The 21,609-nt window shown below is 34.6% G+C and overlaps 1 protein-coding gene across 7 annotated transcripts in view; it reads left to right on the plus strand.

Annotated features, from left to right (window-relative positions):
- The first annotated feature begins 1,575 nt into the window (after positions 1–1,575).
- Positions 1,576–21,609, plus strand: part of LOC125250405 (piezo-type mechanosensitive ion channel component 2) — a 131,918-nt gene continuing 111,884 nt past the window's right edge. For 5 of the 7 annotated variants that reach the window (XM_048162964.1, XM_048162969.1, XM_048162966.1 and 2 more), the window contains exon 1: positions 17,425–18,047. In XM_048162964.1, the coding sequence (XP_048018921.1) occupies positions 17,984–18,047 (64 nt within the window). In that variant the 5' untranslated portion in view covers positions 17,425–17,983. Of the gene's footprint in view, positions 1,683–17,423; positions 18,048–21,609 lie in introns of those variants that run through there. The other 2 variants (XM_048162970.1, XM_048162965.1) reach the window with 2 other exon arrangements.

Genomic DNA, 21,609 nt, shown 5'->3' on the forward strand with positions numbered 1-21,609 from the left:
AATTGAGAATGGAAATGAAGGATAATATGCTATTAAGTGATACCATGCATGTTGCAATTCACTTTATTTTATTACAAATCACTCTGTAACACTTGCCAAATACTACAAGAGTGGTAGAGGTTGGTAACTCTTTAAAATATTGCACATCATAAATCAAAACTCTCTCTATAATTGTACTTTATTATTTTTGTTGTTACAATTCTGAGATTAAAAAAAAAGAAGAATTAGGTTTTAAAAAGTTTCAAATGTAAAGTAAAATGTATACGACCATGACTGTATCTCAGTAATAATTATTTTAGTAGCTTTGCAATGTACAGATCATAAAGTATGTAAAAACATGAATATATGTGTATATTATATGCAATGCAACAGTACTTTGGGTCCATATTCCATCTCTCTATACATCAAGCAAGGGGTCAGAAAAAGGTTGAAGACTCCTATATAATTTGAATATATATATATATATGTATAAGAAGGTAAAAGGTGTTAGATTAATGAATTTGTTGCCATTAACCCATTAAATAACGAAAGACTTTCCCCCTATATTACACAGAACATACAAAAAAAGTAGCATGCATCTTCCTAAACTCACAGCTGTGATCTGTAAGTGTACCTTTCTTATTTCACAGTACAGTATATTACTCTTAAAAAGTTTCACAATCCTTCTATAAAGCTGACAGTGAGTACATTTGTCATTTGAGGTGTTTTTAGATGTCTCAGAGTCAGAGATATACTGTACATGAATGAGAGGACGTTGTTTATTTGATTGTATTCAAATGCACATTTTTTTATTTTATATCCAGAATAACTGCTGGTTCCCCTGTTTGGTTTAATTTGTGCTTTACAGTAGAATTTACAGAATTTTATTCAGCTGTAGTGATTTATTCTCAGCAGCAGGTGGCACTAAAATGCTTTGAAATGCATTCTTTGTATTTAAAGGATTTAGTATTGTATATCACTATTTAGGTGCAATTTTGGTTGAAGTCCGCATCTGTTTACTTGTTTTGCTAAAATTGTAGTCTGAAAATACAGAAATACTACAGCAAAACGTATTAAAAAGACTTGGAAAGAGTAATGAGGCCAAATAATCTGCCAAAACATGTTTGTGAGGATTGAGGTTAGGCTGTAATTACAATCAAACAGCAAAATATACAGCAGGCCCTCAGAAGTAAACGTGTACAAATTTGTGCATGTGGTTGCATTTCACCAAATGCTTCCAAAACCATCTTCATTAAGAGATTATAAGTTTAGAGTAAAGGTTTGGGATTGTCTACTCTAATTGTATGGCTTTTAAGAAGAATAGAAGTCAGCGAGAGGTGCATCATGCAACAGGAAGTTTGCGTATGTCTTTTCTTGATCTAACTTTTATGTAATGCAATTATCGTCAGTACTCATAACTGTCGGGAGTTGTTTAATGATCAGAGTTTGTCCACTCAGCAGAGTGTGTGGACTCAGATTGCTGTGTGATTCAATTTGACATCGTTCTGTTGCTTCCACCTGCAGTTCATTATATCCTCCCAGTTCATTTAGGTATTAAATGCATGTGTATCTCCTGACTCTATCAAAGAGATGAGAGTTTTTCCCCTGTGTCATGACCAGACCAGAGATAAGATTGTGTACTTTCGGAGGAAACGGAAGCAAATACAGGCTCCATTATGATCAGTGAGACCCTGTGTGAAAGGGTAAGTTCACAAAGCCATTTTTTGCAGTACGCAGCATGTGTACCATGCGTAGTATGTGGCACGTCCGAAATTGCATACTTCCCTATAGAACATGCGTTTTTGCATGCTCACAAAGTATTTATTAAAAATACATGTGAGTACCTAATCAGTATGTGGTTTGCGGCCATTTACATGACAATGGCGTTTTGGGGGCCTGAAAACACAAACTTTTGAAAACGGGTTTCAAAGTGCACATTTTTGAAAACGATACCGTTATCATTTGCGTGTTAACCACAAAAACACGCATTTGTGAAAACAGTGAGGTCATGCACATATGTGTTCAGTCAATAGGCATGCAGTTTCTTTACAAACTAACATCGCCATCTACTGGCCTGGCAGCAGAATACAGTGTTTTTTTAGTCCTTTTCGCAGATCCGTGTGAACGGATGTTGTCATCTGTACGTAATAAATGCAAAGGAAAAAGTTTTCTGTTTTTAGTACATTGTTGTTGTGTAAACATACCTTAAAAAAGCTGCCAGCCACCGCCTGCATTTTTTGACAATTTTCACAGAGATTTCATGGCCTCCAGAGTATTTTGTTTTATGAATATCTGAACATACAACATATCAAAAGAAAGAAGAGAGCTTCTGCTTTAAAAAAAAAAAAAAAAAAAAAAAAAAAATTCTAGTTTTAAAAAAAATGCATTATTTTATTTATCAATACTTGAATGTGGGTAAGTGTCATAGAAAAAATCAACATTTTTAACAAAAAACCTTTTTCCAGATTGGATTCTGCTTCTGAAATCGCATACTCTCTTGAGTAGGTACTTATTTTGAATAAGTAGTTACTTGACGACCACTAAAAAAAGTACATTACAGTTTAAATATGTGTAGTATGAATATAATCTGGACACACTTCATCTGCCATGTTGTCATGATCATGTGACCTGCCAGCATCAGTTGTGTCGCTTCACTGCCATTCACTGGGTCGACTTTCATTCGGTAACGCTTTGATTTATATACTGTTTAATCTTTGATGATCACGTTATTTTACACATGCTTTTATCGCTTGTTTTTGCTTCTTCTTTGCCTGTGTTTTGATCCTCCAGAGATTCAGTAATCTTTCAGAAGATGCATAATAGCGCCCCCCTACCGTATTACAGTGAAAACATGGAAAGTTCTGTTAAAGGCAGGGAAAGAGTTAATTATTTACAGTTATGAAATCTACATGCACTAATCTGTCATCCCATAATGCCTGAAATGACACTTATCAAGATATTATCTAATGTTTGTGCATTAATCTCTTTATTATTCACAGTAACAGTATCTTAAAGAAAAGACGTATGTCTGCCTTCCTTATTGAGCCTGTGATGGACAAACTTTGAAGCTTAAAAGCCTCAGTCTTCTCTCGAATGCTAATTCTAATTGTACAGATGGCTAAAGAGTGTTTAATAATGCAGAGCTTTAAAGGTAGATGGTCATTCGTGGTTAAGAGGTTATCAATGTTTTAGGGCTCTAATGAGGATGATGATGCTCTGAAGAAAGTGATACCTGGAACACCACGCCTAATGTACAGCTGTGCGGACTGCAGAGAGCATTTGTGTTAGGTGAAATCACAGTTATACAGTAGAAATTATGCCGTGATTGGATGATCATATGTTAAATGTGGTTACTAAAGTGTTGTTTTTATTAATATTTTGAATTAATTTTTATGGTAACACTTTACAATAAGGTCTCATTTGTGAACATTCCTGCATTAAATAGGACCTATAATGCCCCTTTATAATATAAGTCTCTGGTGTCCCCAGAATGTGTCTGTGAAGTTTCAGCTCAAAATACCCCACAGATCATTTATTATAGCTTGTCAAATTTGCCCCTATTTGGGTGTGAGCAAAAACACACCGTTTTTGTGTGTGTCCCTTTAAATGCAAATTAACTGCTGCTCCCGCCCCCTTTCCAGAAGAGGGCGGGGCTTTAACAGCTCGTGCTTCGGTTGCTCAACAACAACAAAGCTGGAGAATCTCACGCAGCCAAAATGAGGATTGTCAGTAACAGTGTTAATGTTCATGTTACAACTTTTGATCATAAAAATGTATTTGAGATTAACTAAGATTAATAAAAGCTGTAGAAGTATTGTTTTTTTTTTTTTTGTTTGTTTGTTTTTTGTTAGTTCATGTTAACTAATGTATAAATTAATGTTAAAAAATAAAACCTTATTGTATCTTTCCAGCTAAATATATATTTCCGTGTGTTACCGTTTTTATTTTTATTTTTGTTTTTCATCGTAATTTTAAAGTTTTAGTAATTTTTTATTGTATTTTGTCATTTAAAAATATCTTTATATAGTTTTTAATTTTCATTTCAGTTTCTGTATTTTTTTAAATTTATTTTAGTTTTAGTAATACCAACTAGCTGAAATAAATTAAGTTTAAGTTTCTTATATTCAGGAACGATTATCCATAGACCAAGTGATTAAGATAATGATTTTTTTCTTTTTTTTTTAAATCATGTTTTGTATATATTTTGCTGGAAAGATACGAATACAAATTAACAGTTAATGATACAGTATATAGCCTACAAAGAGAATATAAAGAGCCCTGCCTCTTTGATCGCGAAAGTGAAAGTGCCCAGTTTGCGGTCGCATCGCGGTAGAGATCCGCGGGACCCAACGCAACAGAGTGCGGCGCGGGACAAGATTTGTTGGGCACGGGCGGTGAGACACTACTCGTGTGCGGGTTGCGGGAGATTCAAATGATTCCTGCGGGAAGCGGGCGGGCGCGGGACTGAAAAATCCGTCCCATCCGATTTTTCAGGCCTACATCGCGGTGCCCCCGCGTTCCCATTTCTGTGCCTGCCGCTGCATGGAGGACACCAGGTTTATTCTTGCCTATTTATTGGGAAAATTTTATTAAAACCAAAATTATAGGCCTATGTGGTGTCCCATGCACTTACAACCATATAAACATTCACAGTGTTATCTAGATAGTCCGGTGGCTGACGATTCTGTTATTTCGGTCAAATGTAGGCAAATGTCGCTGTGTATAAAACATTCAATACGCTTCAATGATTACACATATATGTACATGTTCATGTACAATCTATTTTACCTAGGAAGCTCGTATTTATGATAATTCCAATGGCACGTGAAGGCAGAATTAATTAACGATTTTGCATGCACAAATTCTAGAAAAAAGATTTTCTGCTTAGGTAAGGCTTATTTACCATTATTTCTCGGAAAATATGTGACGCTGTTGTCGATTTGAAATTTTGGAACGGTTTTCTCTTTTAGATGGTTACTTAGATGCTTGTAAAGTTCATTGTGTGTGTTGTGTGGTGCTGAATTCAGCTGTTATGATTGCTTGCAACCGTCTTTCTTGGGCTTGCTTTTTTTTTTGTAATTTTTATACATATGCCTTTTATGATGGAAATAAATATATTTAGTATGATATGTTCATGTTGCACTAGCATATAAGTTGAATTGGGGGGGTGGACCACTTCAAATGTGGTCACTGCTTTAACAGTTTGCACTTGGGTTGCTCAACAACAACAAAGCTTGAGAATCTCACGCAGCCAAAATGAGGATTGTCAGTAACGGTGTTCAGCCTTACATTGTTCAAACCGGAGTCGACACTGATGGAGAGACTCAGGAAGAAGTTACAACTTTTAGAATTAAACTGGACGTTTCTGAATGGTTAGTGGATAAATATGTAGTTGCTGTGGAGTTGATCAGCTCATCCACTAGCATGTGCCGTCATGTTAAACTTTTGTGCAAATCCAGTGTTGAATTGATCCTCGTTTGTGAAGCAGTCCGGCGTAAAATGATGACATGTCAACAACACTCTACTACAGCAACTCTTCCTCTTCTCTAAAGCAGCCCAACATGGCCCTTGTTGCGTCTTCTCGGGGGCGAGGTTTATGTAAATTTTAGGGTTTGTGATGTCACAAACATGGAAGAAGCTCGTTGTAGTCCCTACCAGCCATTTGTTGTAGTCCTTAAACAGAGAATTCTTTAAAAGAAAATATCTCCCTTTGCATTGACCTTTGAGCGTCGTAACTTTGCAGATGTTGTTTATGCTCAAACAGCAACATTACACACTAACTAAAGTTAAAAAAGTGAAATCATAATCAATTACCCCTTTAATTCATTTCAGTTTTATCTAGTTTTAATTCAGCTTTGATTCACATAAATGTGTTAACCTTATATAAATGGCTCCTAATGGATGTCATAAGTCAGAAGCTGTGCATGTGGATCTATGCCAGTAACAAATACTTTAGTTTTATGATATATACTTGTGACTATAGGAAGTTTGTTTATGGTCGATGCTAACCAAAAGAGGTTTTTTTTTTTTTTTTTTTTTTTTTGATGGACAATCAAGCAAACGTTTGCTGAGCATTAAACGAGATCTGTGTAATCAATCACGTTTATGTTTATGCATAATTGAAATGTCAGTGGATAATCGAGATGATCTCCACTTGTGTTTTTGGCTGGATGTGCATCAGAAAAGACGTTTCTTTTAGTTTAACTCATCCTCTCTGATGAATTATGGATATGATGCGAATGTTTCCTGACATCAGTTCGTCATGGAGTCTCCACCTTTAAAGAACAATCGTAAAAACTATAGATATTGATCAATAGCTTCCTTTCATGGGTATTGATTAGCTGCGAGCCACTTAGACGTGATTGTTGTTCTTTTGCTTCACTTTGAAGGAGGAAAGAGGCTTGTGTCAAACTGGTTTGTTGAGTCAACATTGTGAAATTCTCTGGAGATCAAAGAAATTCTGATATATTCCTTAATGATCCTATAAATCCCATCAGAACACTTTATAATAGACTAACTTAAATATTAAAAGTTGTTATTGCAAAAACTAACGAAAATGGAATAAGTGTTTGGCATTTCATTACTTAAAGGGTTAGTTCACCCAAAAATGGAAGTTCTGTCATTAATTACTCACCTTCATGTCGTTCCACATCCATAAGACCTTTGTTCATCTTCGGAACAAAAATTAAGATATTTTTGATAAAATCTGATGGCTCAGTGAGGCCTCCATTGCCAGCAAGACAATTAACACTTTCAATGCCCAGAAAGCTACTAAAGACATATCTAAATCAGTTCATGTGACTACAGTGGTTCAACCTTAATGTTACACTGTAAAAAAATCCCGGTAAAATTTACGGTAAAAAAACGGCAGCTGTGGTTGCCAGAACTTTACCGTAAAAATTACAGTAGCAACGTAAAAACAATCTGCTAAATTTACGGTAAAATAATGTATTTCATTAACTGATATAATGTTAATTTACCAACCTAATGAAGTACTAATATCTGTTTTGTACCTTTATAATACACTGACAGTCACCAAACACAGTGGTGATGAGAGTCACATGATGAATCAAAGTTCATCACAAGCAGATTTTCCACAAGCTGAGAAGGACAACACTAACATATAGAAGGTGCACACAGTGTCATTCACACACACACACACACACTAAACACCATCATGGTAACACACATGACATTTTAAAAAATGCAATAAACATTAATTTAACAACATTAGATGTTACATAAAACCCTAATGTACATAACTGATTAGAAAAAAATGAGAAAAACTAAGAAGAAACAGTTATTTCAACGAAAATATATCAAATGTGAAGTGTCACGCAGGGAATGTCAATTTACGGTTTTTCACTGTAAATTTTACAATGAATTGTTATTTTTCACTTCCAAAAACTGTGAATTTAACGGTATTTTACCGTAAAATTAAATTAAATGTACCGTTAGATCTATTACAGTTATTCACCGTATATAGTACGGAAACTTTCTGTAAACCAATTGACAGTTTTTCACCGCAGCAATTTTACCGTCTTTTACTGTTAAAATCACGGTCATTTTTTACAGTGTATGAAGTGACGAGAATACTTTTTGTGCGCCAAAAAAAAACAAATTACAACTTTATGACAATATTTAGTGATGGGCGATTTCAAAACACTGCTTCATGAAGCTTCAGTGGTGAACCATTGAAATTTCGAAACACTAATGAAGCCTCGTTTACTGAAATCACGTGACTTTAGCGCTCTGAGCCATCAGATTTTATCAAAAATATCTTAATTTCTGTTCCGTCTTATGGGTGTGGAATGACATGAGGGTGAGTAATTAATGACAGAATTTTCATTTTGGGGTGAACTAACCCTTTAAAATATGTTGAAAATTTCATGAAGCTTTGATGCATATTTGGGGTTAAGAAATTAATACTTTTATTGAGCAAGGATGCATTAAATTGATCAAAAGTGACAGTAAAGACATTTATAATGTCACAAAAGATTCTATTTCAAATAATTGCTGTTCTTTTGAACTTTCTATTCATCAGTGAATCCTGAAAAAACGCATTGCAGTTTCCACAAAAATATGAAGCAGCACAACATAATAATCAGAAATGTTTCTTGAGCAGCAAATCAGCATATTAGAATGATTTCTGAAGGATCATGTGACACTGAATGCAGTAGTGCAGTAATGATGCTGAAAATTCAGCTTTGATCACAGGAATAAATTATATTTTAACATTTATATTTTAAATTATATTTTAATATTTATATTTTTCATCTCTTCATCACAGCACCTGTTAGTGGGTGGATATATCAGGCAGCAAGTGAACATTTTGTCCTCAAAGTGGATGTGTAAGCAGGAAAAATGGGCAAAAGTAAGGACTGCAGCGAGTTTGACAAGTGCCAAATTGTGATGGCTTGACGGGTGGGGTGTTCCCGGTCTGCAGTGGTCAGTATCTATCAAAAGTGCTCCAAGGAAGGAACAGTGATGAACCGGCGACAGGGTCATGGGCGGCAAAGGCTCATTGATGAGTGAAGGCTGGTCCGTGTGGTCCGATCCAACAGATGAGCTGCTGTAGCTCAAATTGCTCAAGAAGTTAATGCTGGTTCTGATAGAAAGGTGTCAGAATACACAGTGCATCAGTTTGTTGTGTACAGAGCTGGGTAGTAACGGATTACATGTAATCTGGATTAATCAGATTCCAAAAATCAAGTACTTGTAATTAGAGTAAACTACTTTTTAAAATTAGACTACAGTTAATTTTTATGGATTACATGATTACATATTATTTACACAATGGCAGTAAGTTGTTCACAATCCATTGATTCTCCTAATTTTTCATTTTTTTAACGTTTATTTTTTTTTCATAATAATTTTTTCGGGTGGTGAGGGGGAAATATGGATGATATATATATATATATATATGAAATAATAATAATATAATAATAATAATATATGAAATATAGATGAATCATTTGATGTAGCAGTGATATAGCTGTGAATTTCACGTTTTTCAATATTTGTTTTTGTAATATTGCTGTTTTCTAAATATACTTAATTTTAAGTAAATATGTTTTAAAATCATAAGACGTGATTTTGTTTTATTCAGTGTTACTTTCAGCAAACACTAACAGGTACTTTAGTGTTAGTATTTTGAAGTATTAACTGTCCATATGTTGCAATTTAAAAAGAATCTGTTGACGTTCTTGTTGGTGAATAAAATATATTTTTTCTTTGTATCTGTCAAAATACAAGATTATCCTACAATATATGTGACATCAAATAAGGGTTAGCACAAAAGTAATCTAAATGTAATCCAAAAGTAGTCAGATTACGTTACCAAAAATGTGTAATCTAAGAGATTATATTACTGATTAAAAATGTTGTCATGTAATTTGTAATAAGTAATTGATTACAATTCATAAGTAATTGATCCAGCTCTGGTTGCGTATGGGGCTGCATAACCACAGACCAATCAGTGCCCATGCTGACCCCTGTCCACCGCCGAAAGCACCAACATGTGAGCATCAGAATTGTGTCCTGGTCTGATGAATCATGTTTTCTTTTACATCACGTGGATGTCCGGGTGCGTGTGCGCCGGTTACCTGGGGAACACATGGCACCAGGATGCACTTTGGGAAGAAGGCAAGCCGGTGGAGGCAGTGTGATGCTTTGGACAATGTTCTGCTTTGAAATCTTGGGTCCTGCCATCCATGTGCATGTTACTTTGACATGTACCACCTACTTAAGCATTGTTGCAGACCATGTACACCCTTTCATGGAAACGGTATTCTCTGGTGGCTGTGTCCTCTTTCAGCAGGATAATGGTCCTGACACAAAGCAAAAATGGTTCAGGAATGGATTGAGGGGCACAACAACGAGTTTGAGGTGTTGACTTGGCCTCCAAATTCCCCAGATCTCAATCCAATGGAGCATCTGTGGGATGTGCTGAACAAACAAGTCCGATCCATGGAGGCTCCACCTCACAACTTACAGGACTTAAAGGATCTGCTGCTAACATCTTGGTCCAGATACCACAGCACACCTTCAGGGGTCTAGAGGAGTCCATGCCTCCACGGGTCAGGGCTGTTTTGGCACCAAAAGGTGGACCAACACAATATTAGGAAGGTGGTCATAATGTTATGCATGAGTGGTGTATATTACAATTGTTATTTAAAATAGTACACTCTAAAAAATGCTGGGTTAAAACAACCCAAGTTGGGTTGAAAATGTACAAACCCAGCAATTGGGTTGTTTTAACCCAGCGGTAGGGTTAAATGTTTGCCCAACCTGCTGGGTAGTTTTATTTAACTCAACTGTTGTTTAAAAATTACTGTATTGCTTAATTAAAATTAACCCAAAGTATGTTGGAAATGAACATTTATTAATGTTCAATGAATAATTATTAAACAATAAACATTTATTAAATTGCTTATTAATAAATGTATATTAATAAACTATTAAACTATTAAATTTATATTAATCAAATATTAAAGCTTATTAATAATCATTCACCTTTTGTCTATTATTGTTGCCTCTAATTGCATCTGGTTTTTAATTTCCCAACTATTTTGGGTTCATTTTAAGCTAACCATATAGCAATTTTTAAACAATAGTTGGTTTAAATAAAACTACCCAGCAGGATGGGCAAACATTTAACCCAACCGCTGGGTTTGTCCATTTTCAACCCAACTTGGGTTGTTTTTAACCCAGCATTTTTTAGAGTGTAGTAATATTTTGCAATTTTACTGTATTTTTGATCAAATATAATACAGTATAAACAGTAATTTGTCAAATATTATTTCTGTGCTATTAATAAAATACCTGTTTTCTATTTGAATATATTGTAAAGTGTAATTTATTCCTGATGGCAAAACTATGGAAAATGAAACAAAACAAAACAAAAACAAAAATGTAATTGTGATTTTATCTCACAATTTTGACTCTTTTTTTTTTTTCTCATAATTGCAACTTTATTTCATCATTCAGAATTTATAACTTGCAATATGCAACTGTGATGAGTATGAAAGATGTTTTTTGAACAACTTTTGAACAATATTCATAATTTAATATTTGAACATACAAAAATAAATGATGCAATTAAACTAGGACCAAACAGGTTTGTCTGTGAAGAACCTTTTTTTTTTTTTACAAATTTTTTTTTTTCTGATCTGAAGAACCTGTAATAAAAACCCATGAAAATTAATTTCCAAGGAACCATTTTGCAACACAAGAACTCTACCCAAAAGTTGTTCTAGATAAAAACTACTAAAAAACTTTTGACCCTTATGAATGCACATTTATCTAATGTTAAATATTATGTAATGTTTAACATCGACATCAAATGGATTCAGTTTAACAAGAAGACCTTTTACAAGTAAGCACTTTTATATTTGCCAATACACAAGATTATCATTCACTCTGAATTAAAAAGTGACTCAATTTTATGTTTCTTTATTATACCCCATAATGAAGGCACGATTTCTTGAACACACAGTCCAGGAGTACAAAACACTGAGGTTTTTCCACAAAAAACATTGCAAAACCAGCTCATAGTGTTTGCTTCATCGTCTTGTGTGCTTCAACATGAAGGTACTGCTGGTTTAAATATTTCGGCCTAATATTTCATCTCTAAATGTTCATCTGTGCATGTGTTTATGTAAAGGCTAATAAATGTGTTTGCAGACCACTAAGTATATATGGATTATAGACATTATTCTATTATTAGCTACTTATGAGAGCCAAGGAATTAAACATCCAGGAAGTTTGATCCGGTGTAAGTGCTTTGTGTTAAAATTTTGATGCCATCCTGAGGCTGCCATCCTGAGTTGATGTACAGTTTTTAAAGAGCATAAGAGACCTGCTCTCAGATCTCCTATAATCAACACCATTAATGAACAAACACAATGTCAGACAAATGGATTATTGATGCCTCACCTGCAGCATTAGATCATGTACTGACTGCCAGCTTGCATGGGGAGGGAACAGCAGGGTTGTTTGGCACAGCTTTAACAGTCGGTTTTGGAGAAAGTTACGTTTAAAAGTAATGCATTGCAATAATGCTTTACTACCAAAAAAAGTAACTTAATGCATTACTTAGTTACTTTTTATGCAAAGTATATGTTATTTTTTTCTCATCAGCGCTGGGCTTTCTTGCTTGTTTTTTAATAACAAAAAAAGTTTTATTTTGGCAAATGTAAAAGCCCTTTCGCACCAAAAGGGAAGCCTCAGGTTGAAGGAAATGCAAATTCACATCTATACATTAGAGAGCGCAGCTCAAACAAACATTTCAGCTGTGCTGCCATTCTGCATTGCAGAAGAAGACAGTTCAACACTAACAAAATGAAACGCAAATGTGATGTTTATCTTAAAGGATTAGTTTTAGTTTAAAGTATAATTGTGTAAATCAAGAGAGAAACTCGTGATCTAATGCGTAAATGGAAACGAACTAATCTAGAGGTCTTTAGAATCTTGTGGAAAGACAGTATGTCCCACTATAAAAAAGGCTCTAAAAGTAGCCAGGGCCGAGCATCTCCTCAAACTCAAAAAAAATAACCAAACCAATCCAAGATTTTAGTTTAGTTCAGTGGCTAGATTAACAACAGACATCACCTGAACTGAATATTCCATTAAAGTTTAGTAGTAATGACTTGAATGAATTGAATTTCTTCACTGAGAAAATCGAAAGCATCAGAAATACAATTGTAAATGTACAACTTTTTGCAGCATTTTATGCTTCAGCCTCAATTTTTGCCCCTCAAGAACAATTGTAGTGCTTTACAACTATAGGACAGGAACAGCTAAATAAACTAAACCAACAACATGTTTATTAGATCCAATACCCAGTAAACCACTGGAAGAGTTGTTACCTGTAGCAGAAAAGCTTCTCAATATTATTAACGCGTCTTTATCTCTTTAGGTCATGTCCCAGACCATTCAAGCTGGCAGTTATTAAGCCTTTCATTAAGAAACCACAGCTAGATCCAAATGAATTGTGTGTGTGTGTGTGTATATATATATATATATATATATAGTATATACATTTGTGGTCAGAATTATTGGCACCCTTGGTAAATATGATCAAAGACGACTGTAAAAATAAATCTGCATTGTTATCCTTTTGATCTTTAATTCATAAAATTAGCAACCTTTCATTGAAGAAAAAGAATTGAAAGTGGGGGGAAAATTTGAAATAACACATTGGCCACAATTATTGGCACCCTTTTATTCAATACTTTTTGCAACCTCCTTTTGCCAAAATAACAGCTCTGGGTCTTCTCCTATAATGCCTGATGAGTTTGGAGAACACCTGACCAGAGATCAGAGATCATTCCTTCATGCAGAATCTCTCCAGATCCTTCAGATTCCAGCTCCATGTTGGTGCTTCTTCTCATCAGTTCACTCCACTCATTTTCTTTAGGGTTCAGCTCAGGGGACTGGGACGGTCATGGCAGAAGCTTCATTTTGTGCTCAGTGACAAATTTTTGTGTTGGTTTTGATGTTTGTTTTGGATCATTGTCCTGATTGAAGATCCAATCACGGCCTATTATTGGATTTCTAGCAGAAGTGGTCAGGTTTTGATTTTTTATCTGTTGGTATTTGATAGAATCCATGATACCATGAATCTGAACAAGATGTCCAGGACTTCCAGCAGAAAAACAGGCCCACAACATTAAAGATCCAGCAGTATATTTAACTGTGGGCATGGGGTACTTTTTATCCATGTGTGCACCAAACCCATCTGGTGGGTTTGCTTCCAAAAAGCTATTTTTTTAGTTTCATCTGACCATCTGAGTTTGTTTCTGGTTGAGAGCAGAGGATTTTTCTTGAAACCCTCCTGAATATCTTGTGGGGATGTAGGTGCTGTTTGATCATTTTTTTTAGGATTTCTGAGACTCAAGACTCAACTAATCTCTGCAATTCTCCAGCTGTGATCCTTGGAGAGTCTTTGGCCACTCAAACTTTTCTTATTTCAAAAACGAGACCACCCTTAATTATTGCCCTGATAGTGGAAATGGGGGATTTTCAATGCTTTAGCTATTTTCTTACAGCCACTTTGTATTTTGTGAAGCTCAACAATCTTCTGCTGCATACCAGGTTTTACTCATTGTGATGAATGATTAAGGGAATTTGGCATTTGTGTTTCCTCATGTTTGTACTCCTGTGGAACAGGAAGTCATGGCTGGATAATTTCATGTTCACGATCACCCTGGTGAGCTAAAAAATGTAAATATGAATGGGAATATACTTCAGACATATTCTACTCATAAAAAATTCTAGGGGTGCCAATAATTGTGGCCAACTTGTTTTGGAGAAAAACATTTATTTCATAGTGTGATTTTGCCCTTTCAATTCTTTTCCTTCAATGAAAGGTTAGATTTTTGCGAATTTTATGAATTAAAAATCAAAATGATAAACAATGCAGATTTATTTTTACAGCCATCTTTGATCATATTTACCAAGGGTGCCAATAATTCAGACCTCATCATATCACAGAAACTGTGCTTGTTAAAAATAAAAAGAACTTACTTTTAGTTTCTGAGCAAAGCTGTATTTAAATACTAGTTTTACTTGATCTCAGTGCTGTGTTCGACACTATAGATCACAAAAATAAGTAAAAAAAAAAAAAAAAAAAGTAAGTCTCAGACCATTACCATTTTGTCTATCTAAACGGAGAAAGATCTAAGATAACGCCTTATGGAGTGCCGCAAGGATCTGTGTTAGGCCCTCTGTTATTTTAAATATATATGCTAGCGCTTGGTAATATTATAAGAATACATGGAATTAGTTTCCATTGTTATGCCAATGATACCCAGTTATATGTTTCATCACAACCAGATATAAATTATCCAAGTTGACAGAGTGTGTTAAATATATAAAATATTGGATGACCTGCAATTTTCTTCTAAATTCAGATAAGACTGAGATATTACTTATTGGACCAAAAACCTGCACACAGAATCTCTTAGACTACAATTTGCATTTAGAAGGATGTACTGTTACTCCATCCTCTACAATTAAAGACCTGGATGTTATTTTAGACAGCAACTTGTCTTTCGAAAATCATATTTCATTTGTTACAAAAACAGCCTTCTTCCACCTCAGAAACATCGCTCTCTGTTTCTGATGCAGAAAAGTTAGTTCATGCATTCATGACGTCTAGATTAGATTACTGTAATGCATTACTAGCTGGTTTCCTGCATCCTCAATAAACAAGCTACAGGTAGTCCAAAATGCAGCTGCTAGGGTTCTTATTAGGTCAAGAAAATATGTTATATTATATATTTTTGGTTGTACCTAGGATATCCAAGTCCACTAAAGGAGGGAGAATATTTTCACCTTCCTGATAATGTTCAGGGCTCAGACTCACTCACCCAGTTTGTCTAGATTAAAGACGCATCTCTTTAGCCAAGCATTCACATAATGCATCTCATAACCTTGTAGTCCAGTTTATCCGATCAAATGCACATGATTATCTTTGCTTAATGTTATGAACAGCAGCTGTGCTAATTATTCTCCATTTGCTTTTCTGTTTTATCTCGGGATGCCTCTTATGAAGACTTCAGATGCCTCAACACCTGTGAAGAGATGACTCAAGAGGACTCCAACTCCTGCGAGGACTTTAGATGACGCGAACTCTGAATCAACAGGCATCTATGCTAAATTTTCGATATATTGTAATCACAACATGTAATTATTGCTTAAAATGAGCTCATTGTTTCTACCTAAAATTAACACATTATGTTAGTTAACTGTGTGACTTGTATATGTACATTTCTGAAATACGTTACTTGGACTCTCTGATAACACTGAATTTTAATGTAAACGCATGCATTTTATGTAAAACATGCTTTGAAACTATATGTATTGTGAAAAGCACTATACAATAAACTAGAATTGAACTGAATTAATTTAACATTTAATTATTGCAGGTTTGCTTAATAGTTTGCATTTCACTGTTTTTATTCATTTTGAGGAATACTGAATCTGTTGTGCAAGTGAGATGAGTAAATGCATACTGAGTCTAGAATAACCATTGCGTTCACACAGCACCTCTGCACTTACTCATGATTTCTCTCAACATGGGGACAGGAGAGCTGTCAGTCAATGCATGGGAAAACTTGTGCTAGAAAAAATAACTCACGATATTTTGTTGTAAGTTTAAAAGTAATGCGTTACGTTACTTGAAAAAAAGTGATTATGTAACTCGTGTTACTTGTAATGCATTAACTCCAATACTGTTAATAGTTGGTCATCTCTGGTGGAATAGACATCAGGGGAATCCAACCCAAACTAGGTGCAAAAGAAAGCTGCTTTGCTAGTTCTTTGGTTAAAAAAACCAACAGGGATAATTAGTACAGTGTTAAAAGACTAGAGGGAAGCAGCCAACAGAAAAAAGAAAAATGTTTCTTAAAGCAACTATCAACTCGTCTGATGTGATTATGATTAATACAATTAATTTATGATTTATGAATATTTTTTTGCAAATGTTTTATGATGGTTTTACAATGCCATTAAGAGCATGTAATTGTTCAAAAGTGAGACTTCAATTGTTATTTAGTCTGCTAGTCCATTATTTTCTTGATTAGTGATCTACTGTAGAAACAGAACACAATCTAAAATGTTCCTTCTTTATATTGTCATTCAGTTTTCCGAAATCATGCTTCTTTTAAATTATACTCTCTGACTTTGCCATATTTGCCATACAAAGCTGTATTTTCAGCATCATTACTCCAGTCTTCAGTGTCACATGATCCTTCAGAAATCATTCTAATGTGCAGATTTGCAACATTTCTTACTATCAATGTTGAAAACAGTTGCTTCATAATTTTTTTTTTTTTGGAACAGGAGTTGTAAACACTGAAGTATAAAATAAATGAAACCTTTTGCTCCTAAAGTTTAGTATTTTTCCCCTCCTGTCACTTCTATTTAACTTTTTTAACCATGTGAAATTATAAAAATGCAAAAACGAGAGAACCAACGAAGTATAGTTGTAGTCAATATATGCTTTTTCCTGTCAGCTATATATGCATTTTTAATTAATTTTTTTTTTGTGCAAAAAATAAACCAAATATTTTGTCAGATAAATACATTGACCAAGTTTAGTGTTTTGTTCTTCCTTCATATTTAACATTTTTAAAAATATAAAACATTTTCCTAATATTTTCAATGGGTTAATCGAACTTGTAAGGTCATAAAAAAACAAAAAACAAATATTCCCTCTGGACATCACTTTTGGCCACTACTGTATAGGTGCTATCAATCCATATATTCGACAGGCTCATATTATATCCTAGTGGACTTAGTCAGCTAAAAAAGACTGCATGACCGTGATAAGATCTTTTCTAGAAGCCCCTTTGTAATGATGATGAGTTCCTAGTAAAACAGCAATCAAATGGAGCGTCCCGCAGGGGCCACAGGACCCTCCTCCCGCGGCCTCTCATTGGATCCCTGCAGGATCACTTATGAACGGGCGTTTGTCTTTGACCGGAATGCCTGTGGCTTTCAGAGCAGCTGTGTGGAGATGGAAGTGAGGAAGTCAACCTGCCCACCTTCAATATGAGCGCGTAAAAGTGACTCTGGGGCGATTAAATAACAGTTTATGATCTTAGAGAACTATAACCAGCGCCACAGGATACGAAGTGATTTCCCCCCAGGATACACGCGTTTTTCGGACGCATCCCGTGCGCGTACAAGCGCAGACGCGCCGCTGGAGAGCCGCGTGACCGTTGCGCGCTCCGAGAAGACCAGGACTTTGCGTTGACAAAACACATCGTCATGTCAGCATGAGTTAGGCGAATCACTTTCACCCACTCGAGAAAGCACTTTTAACGCGTTTTATTTGTACAAAAGGAGTCCTCAACTGGAAGTTTCCACCTCGTGTCCACTGGGACACGAGGACGCATGGAGGATCCAGAGTAAGGGTGCTCGAAGGATGCCGTCCTGTCCCGGATCCAGGACATCTGACTGCTGGATGCTGCGGTTTGTCCATCACATTTGAGCGATGGCTTCTGAGGTTGTGTGTGGTCTGATCTTCAGAGTGCTGTTGCCAGTGTGTCTGGCGGCAGGTGAGTGTCTCCAGCAACTCTTGATTTCACTATTTGATCCTGTTCGGAAGGTTTAGGGCTAGAGCTCAATGCGGAGATGCGCAATGTCTCCGTTACGCAGCAGGTGCGGGTGATCCTGCAGCTCTTCATCTGTGAAATACTGTTTGATTTGAGTAAAAAGTGCTAAATTATGAATTAAAGGAAACGAGGAAGTTAAAATAAGTTTGAATGTGCAGAAAGGAACGCAGTACATCATTAGTATTGTATGCCATTTCTTAATTTTCCGCTCTTGTTCCATTTATAAAATCTCATACTAATAGACTCACTGTAAAAAAAAATTATTTGATCTATAAACCATGGCAACATATGTTTTACATTGCTTTAACTCATCAAACTAATCTAAGCAGTTTCAACTTTTTTTTATAAGTTATATGAGATTCAACTCGATTTTTTAAGTCAGTTTCATATACTTTAAGTTGAAATGATTTGTACAGCCAAATTGATTTAAGGCAGCAACTGAACTTAAGTTTTTAAGTTGAAATAGTTGGACAACACTGTTCATGATTTGTTATCACAACAATTTTTTTTTTGACAAATAAACTTAATTAATGTGGTTCAGATAACATAATATTTTGAGTTTCTGCTGATTAAATCAATAGCCTTTATTTTATTAACTCAAATTTTTAATTTCAATGAATTAAACATTTTAAGGCAACCAACTAACTGACTTTTTTAAGTTAAACCAACAATTATTTTTTACTGTGTAGAATTTATTTATTTTTTTAAATGTTGCAGTACTACTCTGTGTATACAAAGTAAGGGTTATTTTTTTATATATATATTTTTTTTAGCCCAAGTACATGAAAATTGTCTAAGAAAAGCACATATGACAGACTGGGGCTAGTTGTCACTTTTAAAAGGGTTTATTTTTTTAATTGGCAATTTTTTTTTTCTTCTGTGACATTTTCAACAACAAAATCTGCATTTAAAATCTATTGTTGGCTATTTAGGGGTTTTCCATAAACAGTAATACGGCTATAAATCACCAAACAATGAAAGAAAAATGTTTAAAAGGTGATAAATCATTGTTTTTGGCTCTAAAAATATAATGAATGAGTTGATGAAACTGCAGTTTTTGAGGATCATAAAATGTCTTTATTTATGGGAGCGTTTGAAACCAACATACAAAACTGCTGTTAGCGAAAACAGTCATTTGTATAATTAGAATTTTGGCTCAAAACCTGATAGTTACTGAAATATAGATCTTATGACAACAAATCTTTATGTGTCTATTTCCCATGTAAAAGTGAGATTTTGGCTCTGCGTAAAGAGAAAAATGGCATTTTACGATAGTTATGTGGTTAATAACATGCATCCATTTTGTTTTAAGAGAGTAATGGCTTTTTGTCAAATCTTTATGCCTGATCATTAATGTAAAACATACCAGGCTAAATGATCATTAATCCATCTAATTTATCCCTGTTTGACTTAATCTATAATTTCCTGTCGTTTTACTCATTGTTGCTGGTTAATTGTTCTGTGGGGTGTATCTGATAATAAGTTGTTGTCATAGATTATTGACAGAGTAATACGGTGAAACCCCTCTGAGTGTTTTAAAGAGACATTCGACACCATTGACTTCTGCATAAAACATATGGAATGTTTGTTTGATTTATTTATTTAAAAATTTAGATTGATTCCATTTAAGCCTGTGTAGGGTCCTTTGTTGTCATCATTATTTAGACATTTTCACATTTCCCCCCCTAATTGTATTATTCATTTTTAGACACCTGCTCTAAAATGTCCCCCATCACTTTTCAAAAATCATTCCTCGTTTTATGTTCTTGACAGATGGGACTCATGCATAGTGTTATTTTTAATAAACATTTACTTTTAAATGGGGAACTAAATAATGCTACTAATATTACAAAAAATAATAAATGCATGAATAAAATTATTTTCTTACTCAGTATTTTTGCATCGTTTTCCGGTACAAATATCTAAAAAAGCTTAAATCAAGATACATTTACTTGAGAAGCAAAATTGCTTTAAATATATTAAAAATAATCAAAATTAAGTTTATTCTCATTATGAGAACAAATATCTGCCAGTGGGGTCAGAAAAATAAACCTTTTCTTGTTTCAAAGGGAAAACAAGATTATTTTTCTGAACCCACTGGCTTGTTTTAAGCATAAACCCTTGATTTAAGAATTTAAGATATTTGTACTGGAAAGCAAGTCAAAAATTCTGAGCAAGAAAATCATATTTTTTACAGTGAAATTACAGTAATAAAGGATCAATGTGAAGTGTGAATAACTGAAAACATCTTATTCGCAATGGTTTTATGCTTTTTTTCTGATGTTTTTTTTATGCTGTTGGATGCACTTACCGTCACTTTTACCATCATGAAATTAATCTAGAAGCTTTACAGTCTGTGTTTAAGGTTCTTAATCGGATCTGTGGTTGCCCACAATTAATCCATATTCACATGTCCTCTTATTTATATATAATTAACCCTCAAAAATTCACACACACACATGCATGTGCGCGGACACAAACTCTCTCAGCAGGATTCTTCCTATAGGTAGATAAGATCCATTCTATAAGATGATAATGTATCTCTTGACAGCCTAAGACCTTTCGTTCTTTTTTCTTCCAAACGCAATTGCCAAGCTGTGGAGCATCTCCATTAATCGGTGGAAAGTCGTTTTAACTGCATGAATTAATAATGTGGCATCAGAGGGGAGAAGAATCGGCTGCCCATTATCGTAAACACTTTTAATATTTGATGATTTTATTTTTTCGGTTGAAGTAGTACTGAGCAAAGGTCATCCACTGAAAACACAACTGGAGCAGACAGGAACACTAAATGTTCATGTTCGGACATCAGCACTAACGTCTCTGAGATCAAGAGATGTTTGAGCGATGATAAATTGCGAATCATGATTTTTTTTTTTTTTAAGGCCACGATTCTCCCACAATTCTGAATAGACAACAGTATATTTTAAAAATATCTATATGTAATTAATTTGAATTAATTGTTTTTTAGAAGCCTGGTTTGAATGAATCATGAAAAAAAGGTATAGAAGCTGTCACTGGGATACCTTTTAAAAAGTTCCTATATGTACCATTAGGTACTATTATGTACCTTTTAAGGTACAAAGCTTTTAAAAGGGTGCCGTGGCAGCTTTTGTACCTTTTTTTCTGAGAGTGTTCAATGACTTGCTCATAAAGACTTCACTTGTTTCATTACTGGATGAATCAGTGTTTTTGAACAAATCTTTTGAATGAATGATTCAATGACAAATTTACACATTACACCTACTTGTGTAATGATGTAATTGATACAATCTTTATTTGAAGCGTCACGTTTCAAAAGGTGATTTACTCTATTTTGATTGCTATCATAGACATCAGTGTTTATATCCTAGCTATAAACTTTATCCCAGTTCTTCTGTGATAATATGAATGATTTTAACACAGAAATAATGATACTCTGTGGCTGAAAAGCATGTTTGTGAAGCTTCACGTACATGACAACTGCTCTCTCTGGATCAGCTCTGCAAGGCAAATGCAGATCTTG

This window comes from Megalobrama amblycephala, linkage group LG17 (genome assembly GCF_018812025.1).
Source record: "Megalobrama amblycephala isolate DHTTF-2021 linkage group LG17, ASM1881202v1, whole genome shotgun sequence".
NCBI lineage: Eukaryota > Metazoa > Chordata > Actinopteri > Cypriniformes > Xenocyprididae > Megalobrama > Megalobrama amblycephala.